This window comes from Aulostomus chinensis, chromosome 7 (genome assembly GCF_037954235.1).
Source record: "Aulostomus chinensis isolate RoL2024-O1b breed Wild chromosome 7, RoL_Achi_v1.0, whole genome shotgun sequence".
NCBI lineage: Eukaryota > Metazoa > Chordata > Actinopteri > Syngnathiformes > Aulostomidae > Aulostomus > Aulostomus chinensis.
In genome coordinates, this window is record NC_141326.1 from 27,230,364 (window position 1) to 27,251,163 (window position 20,800).

General features: G+C 42.6%; 1 protein-coding gene across 11 annotated transcripts in view; it reads right to left on the reverse strand.

Annotated features, from left to right (window-relative positions):
- LOC147259316 (pleckstrin homology domain-containing family A member 7-like) overlaps positions 1–20,800 on the reverse strand; it is a 128,732-nt gene that overhangs the window by 25,515 nt on the left and 82,417 nt on the right. For all 11 annotated transcript variants that reach the window (XM_086209634.1, XM_086209639.1, XM_086209638.1 and 8 more), the window contains 4 exons: positions 19,256–19,373; positions 13,388–13,492; positions 11,390–11,462; positions 8,006–8,106 (listed from right to left, as the gene is read on the reverse strand). In XM_086209634.1, coding sequence (XP_086065760.1) covers positions 8,006–8,106; positions 11,390–11,462; positions 13,388–13,492; positions 19,256–19,373 — 397 coding nt within the window. The remainder of the gene's footprint in view (positions 1–8,005; positions 8,107–11,389; positions 11,463–13,387; positions 13,493–19,255; positions 19,374–20,800) is intronic.

Below are 20,800 nucleotides of genomic sequence, written 5' to 3' on the forward strand. Positions count from 1 at the left end.
CGCGGAGAAGTTGGACGGCACAGACTTCCGCACATCAGTCGACAGTTCTATTTCATACACTGCAAACTCCACAGGAACATGTGATGTCATATGGAACCGTGAATAACACAATTTGTTAGTTTCATGGGGGGGGGGGGGGGGGGGGCGACACCTAAGTTTGCGCACGCATGTACAGTACACACACGCACCGCCCTTGTTTCTGCTCAAAAGGCCTCGACTACTCGACATGTGACTGAGGGTAACTGACTTGCAAAATACTGTGAATGCTGAATTATTATGCTGTGTATTTCATGTTGATCTATGGTGGGTTTTTTTAGTGTTAAAAGTTTACACAAAAAAAACCCCAGTGACCCTAAAATCATGGTATGAACTGAACTCTGGCTTTTGGTAACCTATTAGTAATGCATACAATATTCTTGTGCCTAAATGAGTCTGTATCTTCTCAGCGTTGCTGCATTGATCATTCGAGTGCCGGGAGACCACGAGTGCTCTTGAAGAGTGGCCAGGCAGTTTTTGTACATGTGCTGTTTGTGAACATGCTGGCAAGGTTTACAAAATTATTGTACAGTTAATGTCGTTGCTGTTTTGTCGTTTTCTTTTGTTTTGTTTTTTTACATCTTGTTGCACTACACCCAAGTGGCTAAAGAAAAAAAATAAATCAATGATTGCAGCTTTCCACTTTTTTCCCGTAGCCATTTTTCTCCACTGCAATTCCACATTCCTTGCAACAGCGTTTTCACTGCACCCCAGAGGGCTCATGAGAGATGCTTTTATTCATAGGGTTATATTGTTTGTGTAGGTGGAGACAGCAGCAATGCTAGCAAGAGAGGAGGAGCGACGCCAGGAAAGCAGAAGAGGAAAAATGAGAATTATCTTCCTCTCAAAAATCAACATGACTCAGGCTCCAGTGAAAACACCATCAGTGGAGAGGTTGCTTCTCCTAATGTGGATCATTTGCCTGAAAGTTCGTTGGATTTCATGAGTCCAGAGAGAAGCCCTGAGGGGATGACACCAAGACATTTGAAAAATCAATGCTCCTGCTACTGAATTCCTTTTTAACTGAGCTGAAAATATCTCAACGCGCTGCCTGGCTGAGCATCGCGATGTCAAATATCACAAAGGGCAAAGAAATTCAAGTAGCAGCGCCAACAGCTGTTTTTAATCAATACTGAGTGATTTGTGTCTAATATGATGACGTCCATAGCGTGAGAGGATGGTTGTGAGACCTCAGTCACAGCTGAGCACTGCACAGCTCGAGAAATGTCTTTCCTCCCCTCTCTGTCACGATGGCTGCAGCCAGAAGACAAACGAGAGGACACACTCAACAGCGGAGGCGTGCAAATCATAATTGATGTGAATGCTGGAAGCAACAAAGTTTATTCTTATTCTTGTAAAGAGCGATTTCTTTTTTAGACCTCATCTCTGTCACTTTTCAATGCAGAGATTCCTTTCCATTCATTCAAACACAGGTTCAACCATTCGCTTGTCCGCTTTTCTCATTCATCAAAGTCAGCGATAACGTTCAGGAATGTTCTCGTTTCTTTGAGCGTCTTCAACTGAATCACACTTGCACTTAGAAACTCCATTACAGACTCAACGGGTTTTGATGGGCAAGGTCAAAGGTCAAATTCACCTGACATGATAGTGGTATCTCAGGAATGCCTTGACGGAGTTTCTCCACATTTGACACAAACATCTACTTGTACTTCAGGATTAACTTGACGCTTTTAGTGGTCAAGGCCAAAGGCTAAAGGTCAAGTTCACCTCACTTGATTGGAATTTCTCTGAAGAGAATTTCTTAAAATTTGAGAGAAATGTCCAGAGGGACTCTAGGATGAGCTTAAAAGCCTTTAGAGGTCAAAGGTCACAGTGACGCTCTGTCACAGCTAATTCCACAACTGCTGTCTTTCTAGGTCAACATTTTCTCAGCTGTAAACCCTCAAATATTCCAAAACTTTCATACATATTCAGATGAATTCAACTTTTCAGTCCCTTTGATACTAATCAGACTCTTCCCCACTTTTTCAACACTTTTCAAAACCTTTATACTTTTCCAAGTCTCTTTCAGGCCTCGGTCGTTCTTTCAGTCTGGCTCTATTCAAACATTCAGGCATTAAACATATTTCATGCATTAAAAATCAGCATTGCAGCCTTGCATCAGCTTTTTAACCAAACAGTATTTTTTTCCCCCAAATCCTTCATAGATTATTCATATCATTCAGCTTCTCAAGTCATCATTGTAGTCCAGCGTCAACTTTAGAAGCTTTTTGGCATTCGATTTCCTCAGAAGCTGCATTCTCCAATTAAATACTGGATCTAATAATAGTTAATAACAGTAATTAATTCACTGAATGATGAATACGGGGTAGCACTCCTGAGGCATCTGATGAGGCTGCAACACAGTTTATGAGTGGTCTGTGCATTCTGACAGGTTGTCACGCGTTTCAGAGGATCTGATTTACTACCAAAACTTCAGCAACTACTTGACTGACTTCCCAGTAGTTCAGTGCAGAGACGCATCGTTCCCTGAGTATGAACCCACTAATCTGGACTGAGATCAGATCAGGCAGATCCAGGATGGTCTTAGCATGTTACAGATGCTGGTAAAAATGAAGAGATTGAGCGAGCTTTTGCGGACACATGGACTTTTACCGGGGAAAAAAAACGCGCATATAATATCAATTAAAGTGATTTCAGAACGGTCGCCTGTCTTTAGCTGAGGCGTGCATTCCTCAGATTGCCCTTCTAGGTAAATGTGTGCTCTTTATTCGGATGAAATCTGTGTTTCTCAATCCAATCTCTGGTCCGCAGGAGGAAGATAGTCAGGAACACACAAAACACCACTTACACAGTTTTATGTACACGATGAAGCTCATGAATAAAACAAACACAGACTGCTACACCTGCTGCTCAGTTCCTATAAACTCCATCAACAGCTGGATAATTCACCTCCTCCCCAGGAAAGCCAAACTGTCTTGCGGCAGCAACCATTTCATTGGCTTCAACGGAGCACTAATAAAATGGTTTAACGCATATTTAAATTACTTTCTCCACTTTGGAGAACACTTGGTCCACACATATGTCCCCTCTCTTTCCTGACATATGACTATAAAACAGTGTCACGATTATTTAAAACCTTCGTATCAGTTGAGATTGATGGATGATCTTTTTTTACTATGTTTTTTACTCTGTTTCTAAGCTGAAGTATGAGAGGTTCTCGCAGTGGTTTTTGAGATATTTTTAGTGAAATGTCCCATACTGCGATGAGAAAATTGTATTTTATTTCTTTTTTTTTTTGCCAGTGATTCCCATCCAACTGGCCACCCTGTTCCTCTCTTAACACGACATCTACTGCCTCTCCCTCACTGACAATCTATGAATCATTCACTTCAAATGTGATGGAAATCAGAAGTCTCCTACTTCACTGTAAAGTTCTTTATCAGCTCTTTTCGTCCCAAATACTTGCCGAGCGTCGAGATATTTCTGTACATGAATGCACACACGGGCTTTTGTTGTCAGAGACATCGTCTGCACAATGAAGCTCAAACATCCAACTGAAGGAGCAAAAAGAAAAACACACTCTTGAGAAGAAGCAATGATCTTCTTTCACTCTTCGGGTCATAAGTTGCGATGCTAACATAATAACGACTTCAGTGAATACATCCTGCTGCATTGGCTCCTCATGTAGGAGGCCGTGCTGGGGAACTATACTGGTCCATACTGGGAGGAGCACCCAATTCAGGTACATGGGATTGTCATGTTGTCGAGAGGCTTCTCAGCCCCTGAGCAGACAGCAGCAGCGTCACTGCTGGGTGTAATCAATTCCCTAATTCCTTATTAATATTTCTCTCCTCCTGCACAGCTCAGTCTCTGTGAGTGACATCATAACCACCAACGCCCCCCGACTCGAACAAAACAAGCACTCCCCCGCCCTCTCCTGCTTCGGTTCTTCATTTCCTCCAAAGTTGACAGAAAGTTAGGAGTTGTGTACCACGCCACCAAACGTTCAGGAGGCTCAAGTGTGATATAAACTCAGAGACTGAGAGAGTCCTTATCTTTTTAGATTCTTGTTTACTGAATCCAACACCGTTGTTATACAAGTAAGATTCTTCTAAAAGATGAGAACGTCTCTGTAAATGTCCCCTCTCACTCTCCGTCCTGGATTTAATAAATACATCATGATGTCTTCCAGCAACTATTGATTCTTCTGAGTCACGCTGTTGTGTTGCATTACGGCTGAGCTGAATATGCAGCATGATGAATTGCTGGCTAATTAAAGTGCGTCATGTAAAGAATTGGTGGAGGACTGAAGCGGCCCAAGTGGGTCAGATGGCAAAACTTTATTTCTTAGCTTGGATCTCAAATTGTGAGGCTGCCTCTGACCTTGACCTTCATTCCATATCTTATGTCCCATGTTGTGGAAGGAGAGGTAGTGAAAAGCAATAAAAAAAATAAAAAATAAAAAATAAAATAAACACCTTATACAACCGCCATATACACGTAAAAAAAAAAATCATCATTTCAATATAAATCAGTTTGGACTGTTGTTTTTTTAAAAAACTTTTTTAGTTACATTACACAAAGTGACAGAATGCAGCACACACACACACACACACACACACACACCAGCAGCAGCAGCAGCAGCAGCAGCAGTAGTCTAAAATAACCCTGGAAGAGCCTGGTGCTCTCTCTCTGTGGTAGGAATGCTGAGTGGCTCATTCAGCTCTTGAGTGCTTGACCAACACAACTACACACTGAATTCAGACACAGCAAAGCCTCTTTCTCTCTCCGGGGGTTTATGTCTGTGTGGGAGTTGGTGGCACTTTGGAAAGGTTTTCCTCGTTATTTGTTTTGTTGTACGATGCTTCATGCAAAAACATTAAAAGTCCTCTCTCTGATTCATCATCTATTCCTGCCCTCTCTTTCACCCCTAACCAGCCCTCCTCTCCGCCTCCTTTCCTATCGCTTCCTCTCTTTATTTTCCTTTTATTTTCCATTCTTAATCACTTCCTTCCTTTTCTGTGTTTTCTCCCTAAGCCGCCGCTCCTTCTCTTTCGCCACAGTCTGAAAATATTAGTCACTACTTGCAATGAGAAAGGTTTACAATAATGTCAGCTCTTTAACCGCTGACGGCCCAAACACACTCTTTGTCTAGCCGCTATTTAAAGAGCCATTGTGCTTATAAAGATAAGCCTCAGCAGTCGCAGCGCCACAAATCTCCTGATAAGGTACTCCTCAACTGTAGAAACGGAATTTATACTGAAAAACATCCAAGATAGAGACAATAACAGCCTCTGGGCGTCTCGGTATTCATCATCATCATGTCTGCTTTTAAAAAAAACATTCTGTGCTTCATAAACCATAAATCCTGATACAGAGTTGGAATATGAACAGGTTTTCAACTTTCAAAGTTCCTTTACGCGGCAGCTGCTTTGGAGGCAACTCCACCTAACTGACCGCGGGGTTGCACAGCACTCATCTAGCCTTTAATTTTTAAAAGGTGGCATGACGTGAGGCACGTTCCAAACAACAAAGCGAAGTTTGCCTCTTCTTTTTTTTCCCTCCCCGACGTCAGTGAACTGCATGCTGGTACAGTAGATGCGACAGATGGAGCAAGTTAGGAAAGCGGCACAGAGATAAGCCAAATACAAAGATTCACATTGGGATAACAAGAGGGGGGTGAGAGAGAGAGAGAGACAAAAAAGGCAGAGGAGAAATTGAACAGAGAACATTTGGAACAAAACACAACCACGAAAGCCAAAGTTATTCTTAAAACATGCATTAAAAAAACAAAAAAAAACAACAGAGGAATATACAAGGCTGTCATATATTCTCTGATGTTTGGACCCAAGAAGCCACATCGATGGACGACATAGATTTAAGGTATAGATCTGGCAGAGCGAGAGCATGTGAGAGGTTTGAGTACCTATTTATGGGAGGATTGTCACTGGAGGACGCGACACACTCAGGGGGTGGGAGGGAAGTCCCAGTCGGGGCAGCCAACCAATGGGAACAAGAGAGGGGAGAGGATTCGGTGAATAAGTGAAGAGGGGAAACAGAGTGGGAGGGCCTGAGTCAAATCTTAATGTAGGAATTGTTGGGCTGTGTATTTGGGTGGATTTGGATTGGAGAGATTTAGATTGTGATCTTTAGCATATCAGTATCAGTGCGATGGCTTTTATTTTGCATGTTTCTCTACAGAAGAGGTGTGTCTTCTCCTCCTTGAGGAGTCTGCATTGGGAGCATCCCCTCAAGACAACACGTGGAGTTTTATCACCTTGTGAATGAGTCTGGACAGCTTCTATCAAAAATAGACCAGACATTTATTTTAGGCAGCGCAGAGCAGAGAACTCTTTCTGGGACGCGTCTGAAATGTACAATAGAGCATCGTGTGGAGTCACACTCCTCCTCTAGGGTAACCGTGATCAGACGTCCCAGTGGAATCGAGGTGTGAGCTACAGAAAATACATGTAATAATATCACTCCAGATACGGAGTCTGAATTTATCAGACAAGTTTTTCTTGAATAAATAAATGTTAAAAAAAACAACAACAAAAAACCCCATCATTTTTCAAACAAGCTGTTAGACACTGAAAGTGAATGGAGGATCATTCCAATCCTGTTTGTTACTCACAGTAATATACATACATAGAGTATAACAGTATAACAAGTACCAAACGCTCTCTTTGGTATGAAAAGCATCAGTTGCCAGGATGGTTTCTGAAAGAGCTGTTTCCATGTTTGGAGATCATCATTTTAATCAGGGAGGGGGGCCAGAGGTGGGCACCGAGCCCCACATAACCGTCTGAATCCTGAGTGAGTTTTTGAGTTCCGTGCCACCCGGTGACAGTGAGTCTGCCTCTTAACATCGAATGCGTCCAGCCTGACTTAAAAAGACCTGCGCCTCGGGGAATGGAAAAACTTCATTCCATTCCAGAGGAGCTTGACGGCCTCAATAACTGACAGACATTCAGTGGTAATAGACGTCGCTGCAACAGGTGCCGAGCGCAGCACAAAGCTCAGCAGAGGTGGATAAGGAGAGAGAGCTGACGATTCCTAACTGGGACTCATAATAATACTCACTGGGGGGAAAAGAATCAAATGCTCAAATGTGGTAAACATACAAAAGGCCTCATTCTTGAAAGGTTTTTACACACCAATTTGTTCTGAGGGACTTCTTTAATGCTAAATTTATTCTTGCAGACAGGAAGCAAAGCCCGGTGGCTGTTTGGAACACCTCGCTTTTGCATCTGTTGTGCAGCTCCTGCAACATTTAAAGTTTTTGCCTCAGTGATTGGAAGTTACGAGAAGTACAAAACAGGTATCAGGAGCGAGGGGCTGAAAATAGCCATCAGGCTTTGCTTCCCGTCTGCAAGACAAAATCGCCAGTTAAAAAAAACAATCCAACCCTGTGTCAGACTCAGTTTGTGCGATTGAGAACATTTCATGAATGTGCAATAAAAAAAAAAAAAAACTCATAAATTAAGCTGAACAATAAATGTTACAGTCACATTCTGAAGTTAGTAGGCAACGGGTTCTCACTTATGGACTTTGGTACCTGTAGAACTTAAATGTGCTTTAAATGGCATGAATACATACTTGTCATCATAAGTGACTCCAGAGGGAATAAAACCTTTAACTCTGGCAGTGTCAGCAGTGAATACACATCTATGCAAAGAGTTTAGAATATTTCCTTGTGAAATTGAAATGATGCATCCTCCAGTCAATTAAACACTGCCCACAGCTTCAAATCAACTTCAAAGAGCGCAGAAGGACATGGCATTCGCTGCAGCGATTTCATCACATCATCAAACGACAAATCAAGTTTTTAGTCAAGCTGGCGTCAACAGAAACTTTCATGTGGGGTAAAAACCTCCCGACCGTGTGTTTAAAAGTTGCTCGGTCTTGAATTTAAAGTTGGTGTGCTCATGCAAATTGGGTTTAAAAGAAATTGACACAGACGACAACTGTGAAGAGTGCCCATGTAGAACAAAGGGAGGCGTACCTTGAAGGCATACTTGCGGCTGATGTGGTCCTCGGGTCCTACGGGTGAAATAACATAGCTGGGCAGGGGAATACTGCCAAGAACCGCTTCCTCTCTGCTGTCTGGAGAGGGAGAGAGAGAGGGAGAGAGAGAGGGAGAGGGCGGGAGAGGGTGGGAGAGGGAGGGAGAGGAGGAATGGGTGAGATAAATAACACTCATCACCTACTAATTTCATCACTTCCTGCCACCGGTATCATAACAGTCTCACACGCTCCCATGCCGTCATCCATACCGGGGTGTTTGAGCCAAACGCCAAATGACCACTCTGGTATCCCAATTTAAGAGCTAAAGCTGACTGGGTCCAACTGGCAACCAGCCCCCATTCCTCCCTGTCTGCCCCATCCAGTTCACATGCTGGGGTCTCACTCAACAACTTTACTGACATCATGCAGTCCCATCCCTAAAGGTCTTCAGGGCACCAGTGACCACAGAGGAGGTGGGGACTTTGTATTTGTTTTCCATTGGGACAGCAGCACGGCAGAAGGTGTACAAGCACGTGTGTGCGCAACAATTATCATCTCATAAGATTTGATAATAAAACTGTGTGAGCTCGGCACCTGCGCCAGCCTGCAGGTGCTCAACATGATAAGGCCTCACAGAGGATTAAAGGGGGACCTGGTTAAAAATAATTCAAGGACCTCTAGAGGAGACATTCCCTAAATGGTGGGAGTGAGTGAGGTCTTTATCTGCTTTACTCTCTCTCTCTCTCTCTCTCTCTCACACACACACACACACACGCACAAGCACACGCACAGCTCCATTACTTCAGAGGACATTCACAGGAGACTTCTTATAAGGACTATTTGCCTATAACCCTAACCTTCCTAGACAAAGCCTTCACCCATAAATTTAATCATTTACATCGCTGGAGAATAAATGGAACCCCAGAATGTAAAATGAGCCGGCCACATTTATCCAGCTTGAAGCTGATAAAACCACAAAAACACGTCAAAAACTGCCCCAAAAAAGTCAGTTCATTATTGCTCAAGCGCATCGTCTGTTATAATCCACATCTTCTTTATTCGGCCATCAACAAACTTTTTGATTTGCGTAAAAAAAAAAAAAGTTTTTAAAGCTTATCATTCAATTAATCAATTCTATGCCTGACCACTGATGGTTGTTGGTCAGTGGGTTTGTTTGTTGCCAAAAATACAAAATAGTGGGCAGATTTTGCTGAAATTTGTTAAAGAGAGAGATGTAAGATGAACATTAAGAAACACTGTGGATTAAAATGCCGATCCTGGATCCTGATTTCTGAATAAATACCATGTGAGTATATTCTGTTTTCATGTAGCCCCCTAGGTGGAGGTACGGTACATGCTCTCTTAGTGATTTCTAGTACACACATATATAAACTTGGGAAATATTGAGTCCAGAAATATTCAAATCAGCATAGAAAAACACTGTGAAAAACTTCCTGTTGCTCCCACACAGCCAAAAGTCACAATCACACAACTTCTATGAGCGAAAAACCATCAAATAAATAAATTCAAAAAGGCAGAAGGTTATTTGTGTAAAACAAAAGATGAAGGAGAGAGATGAGTGGCGCTGGAGGAAAAGTGTTTTCATTATTGCTGAGAGAAGAAACCTTTGAACTGAGTGAGAGAGAACAAGAAAGGATGGAGAATTGATTTCATTCTCCCGTTGAGTCGAGGGGGCAGAGGGAAAATGTTCAGTAGACATGACGGGGATGAAAAAGAAACGGGTGGAGAGGCAGATAAAGACCTAGCTGAGGGCTGGAGACTGATGGTGAGGGAGTGTGTGTGGTGCAGCAGCATGTGTGTGTTTCAGATGGAACCCACTGAGAAAGATCAGATTAAAGTCGGCCCAGATCGAATCCTGGGAATCTTTCAGCTCCAGTTCACTTTAAATCCAGCATCATTAGAGGCCGAATCAAACCTCGGGACTTTGTCACAGTCTTTTTGGTTGAGCTACATCACCTACATGTCAAATATTTCTCTCTCCTGGTCATTAAGTCATCTCAGCACTGATGAAGACATCTCAACAACCCGCGGGTGAACAGACACACACGCGCTGGCTGGGAATGCACTCCTCAGAGAATCCAATTTTGTTGTCTTCCAGCAAACTCTATTATATGATTCAGTTAGATGGAATTTTCAAAGCGTTCACACATTTTTCTTTTTAAATTTATTCATATAAAACAAACATATAATAAATGGCAGGGCAATAAGAAAAAAGTAGAGGAGAAAAAATGGAAGAAAGAGGCAAAACAAGCAAACAGCAAAAACAACGGAAATGCAAACAAGACAAATAAATAATGAAAAAGAAAGTTTCCTTTGTTTTATTGAGCACGTGTTGAGGGGTGTGTGTGTGTGTGTGTGTGTGTGTGTGTGTGTGTGTGTGTGTGTGTGTGTGTGTGTGTGTGTGTACGAGGGTAGGTTTTAGTGAGAGAGAAGGGAGACAGATAACCAAAAGAAGAAACAGGAAAAAAATGGATAAATGAGTAAATGAAAGATAATAAAACAAGAACTGTTCAGGACAGCACATCTGGTCAGAGTCACAGCTGCCAAATACGGATCCATCCATTCAGTGTCCAGACTGCTTATCCTTCACGTATTCATAACCTTCATTGCATATACAGTATATATACACATACATATACATATATATATATTTTATTTTATTTTATTTTTTTAAACTACTACTACTTCCCATGCTCCTTGTGCCCGAAACACACCGGAGACGTGTGCGTCGTGTTCTGTAAGCAGTGCAGAGAGTTTTTAACCAGCTACAGCAGCTCTGTGGACAACAGTGTGTGTGTCTGTTTTTCTGTCCAACCTGCAGCAAAAACCCACAGAGATTTCCTCGTATTAAATGACTGGAGGGAGAGAAAAAAAATAGACCTTTCACGAGAACACGGAGACGCATCCTGCCTGATGCTGCGGCCGGTGTAACTGCTCCAACTGACTGCAATGATTGTTAACTGCTGCGACCGCCGCTACGCTCATGTAGCTCGGACAGACCCGGTGTGTTCCAGGCTCTCCTTCATACACAAGCACACACACTGCATACACTCTGCTAATGATACTGTATTTTGACTGTTTACCTCATTCTGTGTCACTTTTTCTTTCTTTACCCAGTTTTTCCAAGTCAGAACAAGAATAGATGGGCTATTGTTGTTCTACCGTACACCTCAGAGAGCCAATTTTGTCTTGTGTTTGTTTTCTTCTTTGTTTGGTTCAATTTAACCAAAGCAGATGTTATATGGGGTCACCTTAACAGAAATGTAGTGGCGTCTCTGTGTGAACCATTTTCTCTCATGCCAGTTTTAGTCAACATTACACGGATCAAGTGTTTGGAGAATTTCTTTAACAAGACCCTCACCTTTGTAGTAGAACAGACAGAAATCAGCCAACACGAACCACTTCCTCTTCCAAAGACGCATCCCTGTGCTGTCCTGCAAAAAGAGAATGAGGTAGAAAAGCAAAAAAAAGTAAGTAATGCATGCATAATGAGATAGACCGTAGTGCAGACTGAAGAGGATAACAAGAAAAAATAGACAGAGATTAAACAGGAAGAGAGAAGGAGTAATGAGAAGGGGGAGAAGGGGAGAGATGAAGAGATAGCAAAGAGTAGCTGGGGACGGCGGATACAGAAGGGAAACCGAGGCGATGAAAGGAACAGTGAGGTGGATACAAGCAGAGGAGTGAGCAGGAACCAGAGCGAGGAAGGGAGGGATCATTTGTCCTCGTTCACTGGCTCACTGGGCCTTTCACGGCTGCTTTGCTGCCTGTTTTGTCCTCTCTGTTCTCTGGCTGCCATTTGCAGAAAGGAGAGGACACAGAGGTCATCACCTCAAAGAAATGGATCTAAACTAAATCTTTGGCTGAAGAAATGTGAAGCTAAAACCATACGTGTGATAAGACACCGTAAATGGATCTGTGCAGTTGTTTGCTGCGCGTGTGTGCTTACATTAGCACAGGTGTGTATGTCCGTGCTTGTGATTAGACTTAATCACATGTGGGTGCGCACGGTTGATCCAGGGCAGCATTGAACGTTTTTGTTTTCCAAATTAAAATATAATTGCACTGCACTAAATACAATGTGTGTGTGCATACGAGCGGCCGTGCATTCAGTTGTGTGTGCATTGTGTATTTGCATGTGTATACCTCTGGTCATTAAAATATAATTGCTGTGCAGTAACATCACTCAGTGTTTCCCTTGTACAGATGCCAGGCGTTTTCCGGTGGGATCATGCCAACGACAGATTTGAGTATAACTTCAAATAAGCAGAGAGTCTCCAGTAATAGCCTGCCTGTGATCAACAGCAGGTGCTCAATATCGCCAAATAAAGACAGAAAACAGGCCATCGGAGGAAATGTCACAGGATCATACAAACGGGAGGTGGAGCGCATTCCTGTAGTGACTTAAAGAGACAAAGACGCTACATTTCCTGACCCTATTTGCCTCCTCTCCATCAGCTGCTCAAACTAACACCGAAAATGGCTAACAGCAATACGTTTGCTGAACATTTCCACAGCAACACTGCGCTCTATCAATCACTGACTGGCACAATTCAAGATTATGGTATTGACTGTGAAATGGCCTGCAGAACTTGTTTTTGATATCCTGCTAACTTGAGGCTTCAGCAGGATCACATAACACTGTTTCACAATTCGTGGCGTGTTGACTGTGGATGATGATGTCATCACGGCTGCCAAACAGCTCCTCGAGGGAGGATATGAATGACGCTGTTGAACTCTATAGTCTTGATACAATTTAAACGTAGTGGGGGGAAAAAAACTAGCTCATCATAAGGTTGAATTGAGGGAAATGCTAACTTCCCTAGCATGAGATCAATCTACTAGCCAATTAATTAGCCAATTAATGAAGTCTGATCAGATGATTTAGTGACTGAAAGAATGTGATCGCTGGCACAAAAGTTAGCATCTGATATAGGGTAGCTGGCGGGCGCTGCATCCCTGTCGCCAGGAAATAAAAGAGCAAAAGTTACCGTAAGTACATGAGTATAGGCACAGTCCTCCTTTGGGCTATCACCAGATGATCAGAGTCAACCTGCAGCTCCTCCTTGAGGAGCAAAAGTAGTATTTTGACAAAGAGACAGCACGAAGAAGCTCGCGCCGGTCTATTATTAACCTGTTATAAATGATCCCTTTAAAACATTATCACAAGTTATTTTAGGACATAATAATTTCAATGCCATAATTAGTAACTTTTTTAATTAAAGTTCAATAATACACTCTTTGGTCTCTTGTCAGGTAGCTAAAAGCTCCATTAGTTGAAACACTCCATTGGCTCTGTGTGTGTGTGTGTGTGTGTGTGTGTGTGTGTGTGTGTGTGTGTGTGTGTGCGCGTGTGTACCTGTTTATACAGCCATCCTCGGACCACCACGGGGACATTGGGATTCCTCTTAATGGCCTGCTCCCTCTTCCCAAAGCTGTGCACCTTACCACTGGAGCGAGAGCCCTGAAGAGAACACACACACACACATAAAGTCTTCAGTGCTGGTTGTTCATAATTGACAAACATTTACAAACTAAGAATATGAATTGATTACACACGCAGTATATTTACTGTATACGTCACTCATACTGTTATATTCTGTGTCAAAAACTCCTGGTAGTTTTGACTCCGTTTTCTTGTAGCGTCTGCTTGTAGCATCTTAACGTTGGCGTGTAGTTGCTGTGCTAATTTAGCTTGATTAATTAACTATGTGACAGTGCTGGAGGAAATCTGAAGGGTTTTTTATCAGAGAACATTTACATGGAGAACTCTGATTAAAGGAGCAGGAACTGAACACGAGACCATTCTCTGTGAAATGATCATTTATATTTGGAAACACATTGAGGCTCATCAAACCATTTTGTTTTAATTACAGCCTAACTGAAGAGGCCTTTCACGTGCACCATGATTATCTTTTTCAGGTAGACCTCATTCTCTCTGCCCCAGTTGTTATATAATTACAGTCATTATTTGAGCACAGACAATTCTCCCCCTGTCCGCCATGTCACCGTCAGTCCTGGTTGTTGTGGTTTAGGCCATTTGTCGGAAAATGACAAAAACAAAAAAAAATATATATACTGTTGGGTGGGAGGTTACAAAAACAGATATTTAACCTGCAGGTCAGAGGTTTAACTGCTGCACAGCAGCTGGAGAGTCTGCTCACTGAACAGAGGCAGCTGGCAGTCTCAGTGTCATCAGTGGCTCTGCAGCAGGCGGCTCCCATATGTGGACGTATCCAAACTTGTAGATTAATATCTCAGGATTAGAGGTTATGACCGAGAGAAGGGCAGCACGGTGGTGCAGTGGTCAGCACTGTCGCCTCACAGCAAGAAGGTTCCAAGTTTGATTCCCGGCTTTGGCACAGGATCTTTCTGTGTGAGTCTGCATGTTCTCCCTGTTCCTGTGTGGGTTCTCTCCGGTACTCCATCTTCCTCCCACAGTCCAAAGACATCAAGAGAGGACGAGGCTGATTGATTCTCTAAATTGACCGTAGGTGTGACTGTGAGTGTGAATGGTTGTCTGTCTCTATGTGTTGGTCCTGTGATGGACTGGTGATCTGTCCAGGGTGAACCCCGCCTCTCGCCCGTAGCCACTGGGATAGGCTCCACCCCCCAGCGACCCTTAACAGGAATAAGCGGAAGAAAATGGATGGATGGATGGATGGATGGACGGATGGATGGATGGATGGATGGACAGAGAAGAGGCGCTCCTGGATTTCTTCCCAAATGGCAGTTAGTTTATCAGTGTCCCAAAGCCGCACACGCTGCTCTCCATTCTTACTTTGGTGCTGCCGAGCTTTCAGTGATATTATAGCCTAAATATTTATTATTTAAGCACATTTTTTTAAAACCTATTTGGGTTTTTGACAGAAAGCAAAAATTTACTGAGTAAAATGTAACCTGAATATGAAGTGAAATCCAGAGATAGGCAGTATTTCTGTTCTGTGTATTTAATAATGTATTTTGTCATCTGTGTTCTACAGGACAGAAAACAAATATTGTTCTTTTTTTACTTTCAGAGCTTATATTTGTTTGTTGTAAATCCTTAAAATACATTTATTTATATGTAGATATAATGTTACATCATTTTTTTTTACAACCAGTTAAAAAAATGCACAGGGCAGGATATATTTTTTGAAGCGCACCTGGATACTTTTGGTAAATTTGCATACATCTTGTACTCCACAAGTTGAGGCCCTCGAGCCCTCTGTCTTTCATATGACTCCTATATTTGACGGCAAGGATCCAGCAGGGAACCCCACCTAGAACGTGTCTCCTCAGCTGTGTTTCTCTCTGCTAGTATTTATATTCGCCTGTTCAACCATGTAAACGTGGAACTTCTGAGGCAATGACACCAATTTATCCTCCATTACACAGATATAAATGCATGAGTGCTGGTTGTCTCCCTCTCAGTAAACCATGACATCCTTGCATTATTATTAATCTGTGTGTGTGTGTGTGTGTGTGTGTGTGTGTGTGTGTGTGCGCTCTATATGACAGTAAACATACACACTGTGCACATATACAGCAAATCTCATTACACCATCCTCTCATCTGAAATCTCCAGAAAGCAAACTCCCTCTGGCGTTATGCACACACACACACACACACACACACACACACACACACACACACACACACACACACACACACACACACACACACACACACACACACAAACACACACTCCATCTAACCGATGTTATCATAAAAATTTGGTGTGACAGCTGCATGAGTGCCATGAGTGTGTGTATAAATACTGGCAGCAGCAGTGGGACACATCCACACTCTTACTCTTCTGTAAATATACAGTAGAGGTACATCATGCATGTTTCATTTTATCTCTGTGTGTGTATGTGTGTGTGTGTGTGTGTGTGTGTGTGTGTGTGTGTGTGTGTGTGTGTGTGTGTGTGTGTGTCTTGTATGAGCGTGCCTGATGCCGTGGTCTATTTTTAGACTGAGGGTAATTCTGTGGAACAAGCTGTGGTCCCTCCTGCTAGGGTGCACTCTGTCTTGTAGGTGAGCACGGTGCACAGGAGCGATTCGTTATATTAATAGCACACTATCAGACAAGCTAAAAGCCCGGAGAATCCAGTCTGAGACCAGGAGGTTGCAGGTTCAAATCACCAGCCAGACGAGAATTATCTGAGAAGGTGAGGTAATTAATGAAAAGTAGGGCTTTACCCTCCCTTTATAAATCTGCTTGACGTGCACACAAGATACTTAATCCCAATCTGTTCAAGTGGATCTGATCATTGGTTAAGACTGTCTGAACGTGACAGAATCTCTCAGAGGACAGGCTTTTGTCCGCGTTATATTTTTAATCAATTAGGACCTAAAAACAAACAAACAAACAAAAAAAAGCCTAGAAAACCGATGACAGCACCTTGACCTGAGGTTTTGGTGTTGTTTTTTTTTAAAGATTAGATAGAATTATCAACACACACCGAAACCTTTGTTCCTCCAGAGAAGCAGGAAGTAAAATCCCCCAAAAAGTTAAGACTTCTGACTCCTATGTGAAATGACTTGCATTTTCTCTAATGTTCATTCGATGGTGTCTAAAAACTAATTACCACATGAGATAATGAGGATATGTCCGCAAACCTCTATCACAGCCAAATGTTGTTGTTGTTGTTTTTTTTTAAGTCTATCACAGAGTTTTTCCACAAATCAATTTGTTGGAAATATTTTGCCTTTTTTCACAAACAAACCTACCAAAACCTCTATTTTTTTTGTGCACATTCCACCTCCAAACGTTAGTATCATGACTATTTAATATGATTACTTGCCGGCTTTGGAGACAATTTGTTGGGTTGGTTTTTTTTGCAGTTTTTACAGCTTCTAAGAAGTAGAAACAGCAGAAGAAGCTCAAGGGTTGCAAATAGGTGAGTTTTGCTCTGAATGTTCCTCTCTCTCTCTCTCTCTCTCTTCTTTCCTGTGGCCACTTCCCAGCAAATATAACGATTAAAATTAGGGAGCTTAAAGCGTCAACTCTCTCTCTTATCACTGCTCAGCACAATGACTGATGATAGGTCACGGCGTGTGTGCTGGCAGTGCATAGTCAGGATATGACTTTTCCAAACAGGCAAAGAAACAAGGAGTACAGAAAAACCAGCAGGAATCAACACTCAGTTTCGATAAATCTCAACGATGTGGCGCTGACAGGTGATGAACATCTAATATGTACTCAGCGAGGGAGAATATGAGATGTCCAAGGGGAATCGTGGCACATGCGTAGCTTGTAGGGGATACGGAACAATGTCTGTCTCTGCGCTCCCTCTCATGTTTTGTCAGAGGTGCAATGGATGAGCCTTATTTCAAATGTGGATTATTTCACGCCGGCACTGCGCTACGCCACCAGGGGGGCAAGAATGAATCATCTTTCCTCTGAGATAAGATTCTTTTGTTATGTTTTCCTTGTCAGAACCAGGCAACTAAATGTTCTAAAATGCTGTTGGGTGGCAGGGGTGATGAGCCAGAGCACCTGGAGGGGCTACAGGGTGGGGAAATGAGGGTGTGAAAACGGTGACGAGGACTCGTGATGGATGCCCTGTCATCTGGCTACCATAGCCGGCGACACATGCTCAATTTTAGTCCCGTGGCACCTGTTGATAGAGCGGGATGAGATTTCATGCCAGCGTGGAGCTGTGCATGTGCATGTGTGTGAGCTAGTTAGAGCGTAAGAGATGGGAATATGAGACAGGGGCGAAGAGGGACATTTTTAAAAGAGGGACAAAAAAAACACAGATTCATTTTTGTATTACAACTTAATGTTGCATAAAACCTCATTAAAACACATAGGCTTTGCATTTGGAGGCACAGATCCTTTTATGAACCTTTCCTTCATTCCATAAACGTAACAGTGGCATCAAAGTGTCTGCGCCGTGAGTCAATCTTTCATCCACTTTTATGACATTTTTACCGAATCTGGGAAAGGAAATGGGAATTTATGAATGTTTCCATCTGCAACTGATGTAAATATCAGGAATCTGCCAGGAAAAACACCAAGTTTATATCTCTCCTAGAGACACTCTAGTAATTTCCTCATGTATTATTATGTGGAAGCTTCGTGGTCAAGCATATTAATTCGCGGAGCTGTACTGATCGGACGGCAGGTTGATACTCAGGAATAACTCAAGTAACCAGCAGTTTCTGCCCTCATTTTCAAACATTATCCAGCTGCAGGTTCAATGCTCCAGACGTTTAAACATACTTACACACAGAGTTCCCATTTCCATCTGATAAAGTACATCGCCTCTTTTTCAAAAAAGCTAAAACCACCTCTCTCTCTTTTCAGATTTTGGGCATTTGGCCACTCAAGTTTTTTTTTTTTTTTGTACATGAAACCTGATGTGTAGACACATAATTAATGAAAGCTTCAGAACTAATGTATTTGTGAGTTGTTGTATAGTTGCTCCTTTTACTGTTGGTTGATAATAGGACTGGCGAAGCTAATTATGATCCAGTTTTATTGAATCTGCTTGAGAGAGGTGTTGATTTATTCTAATGGTCATTTTGGAGGCTGTAATCTGTGCTGGTGATGAACTGTACATAGTGTTGACATCCCATCAGGGTATGAATGTGTGTGTGTGTGTGTGTGTGTGTGTGTGTGTGTGTGTGTGTGTGTGCGTGTGTGAGTGTATGCATCAACGAGGCAACAGAGAGGCGCTACATAAATGAAACCCATTTATCAGTTTAAGCTTCTGAGCAAACCAACTCTTTATATCTGACAATCCAATTCATAAGAGGGCGTCACATTACCAGGAAGTCTGGGTGTCCACTCCTGTTAAAAGACTCAAACAAAGGTTGACAACCCAGAACTCACTGTCGCCCCCTGAGGTGAAAAGTGGTATTACCAGACAAGACGAACTTGGGCTGAAATTGTACGCTTCAAAAACGTAAATTCCGTTTCAGTTTTTCTATGTTTGTTTTTTGTTACACTGAAACCAAACAATACGTTCATTTTTTAGATAAAATTAAAGGGAATCCTTATTTTCAACCTGGACTTCATCTTACTACCTTTTATTTAACGGAGGAAGGGCAGATCTGCCCGCATCCCCAAAATACGCAAAATGTAACAGGACAACTGTCAAATTACACTCACCAGAAGTAAACTTTTTCAAACTGACGGGCTCGGACTATTGTAACTGTCCAAAAACGTGATCATGCTGGCACTGTAACACACCGCCACATTCCGCTACACGCCGTCGGCGTCACCCACACTGACCTTTGAGGCAGAGGTGGTGTCCACAGTGGAAGAGGTGATGGCAGTGGAGGCCTCACTGACAGTCGTGCTGGAGAGCTGCTCGCCCGCAGGTTTGGACATCATGCGTGTACCCTGCAGCCTGCAAAACACACACACACACACACACACACACACCTTTACATGCTTCTGCTACAGCAAATGAAAGAACAGTAATTCAAAGCCGTGTTGGACTGTTAACTCAAGAGTTTCTATCGTTACATTCCCTCCAACGTCTTTAGAGGGATGGACTGCTGAATAATGACGCAGCACTAAATCCTTTGCTATAACAGTTAAGTGTGTGATGGCTCGGATTTCTTCCTTCGCTCTGCATCATTGGACGGTTTAATGTTGAGAGACGGAAAGATGAGAAAGGGAAAGATGAATCAGTGTGGTCAACAAAGTTTTTTCCGAACACAAAAACAAATTGAGTTCAATTGAGTGTAAAAGACATCGTAAGTTAAAGTTGGCGGACAAAAAGTTAAGACCGAGGCTGCTGGCGATGTGGAAACCATTTTGTATCGCATTATTCAGAAGCCGTTTTTGCCGATACGTCACTGTCTCTGTTTAAATGTGGAAAGTCACACCTCAGGTGAGCTACTGGATGTTCATAATACTGATCTTGCATGATAATCAGGAAATGAAAGGAGAGGTCTTTTTCACCCGACATTTCAAACATTTCAGAAATATTTTTTCTTAGAAATCTGGCTGTTATTTGCTTTTTAGCACTGACTGTTTAAAAACGATTCACGATAAACTGTCAAACACAGAGAGTATTTGATATGGATGAATACCGTGCAGCCCGATTAAACCAGAACGACCACATGGGGGTTATATGCCTCCATGATATGTGCCTATCGCAGAAATCTTGACCTTTGACCACTAAAATAGTCCAAGCAGAGATGTTGCCCTTCCTGTGAGGAGACAGTGACCTTTGACCGTCATGATAATCTCCAGTCTAAGAGGACGTTGGAGGCAAATTTGCAGGAATTCCCTCAAGACGTTGCAGGGATGTTGCATTAGCAGGAATGGGATTGATCAACAATGAAAACATAACGCCTCAGGCTTACAGCTGTCAGCGCCCTGCAGGCATAAAAACGGCAAATGTGATGGCTTGAACAAAGAGGCGGTTTGCATGTGTGATTGTCCAACAGCAGCAGAGAGCAAAAACTGTGTGCGTTAAGTGTGTGTGTGTGTGTGTGTGTGTGTGTGTGTGTGTGTGTTGGAATAAAGCAGGCAACATCCGACACCGAGGAAGCTGAATGACCTGATTTGAAACACGATTTTCTCCCACACCGAACACAACTTGGATGACAAAAAAAACAGCGCGTGTGAATAATCCTTTTTTTTTTTTTCTGTCCCCCTCAGCTGAGCTCGGACCAGTTCACCTGACGTGTCCACGTCACAAAATAAATCAGGTGAGGAGAATCGTGAAGCAGAAAAGTAGGTACGCGCACGGCGCCGACTGTGTTATGTAACCATGTGCTTCAAGAAGACAGCTTAGCAGCGGCCCTTAAGCCCAATGTAAAG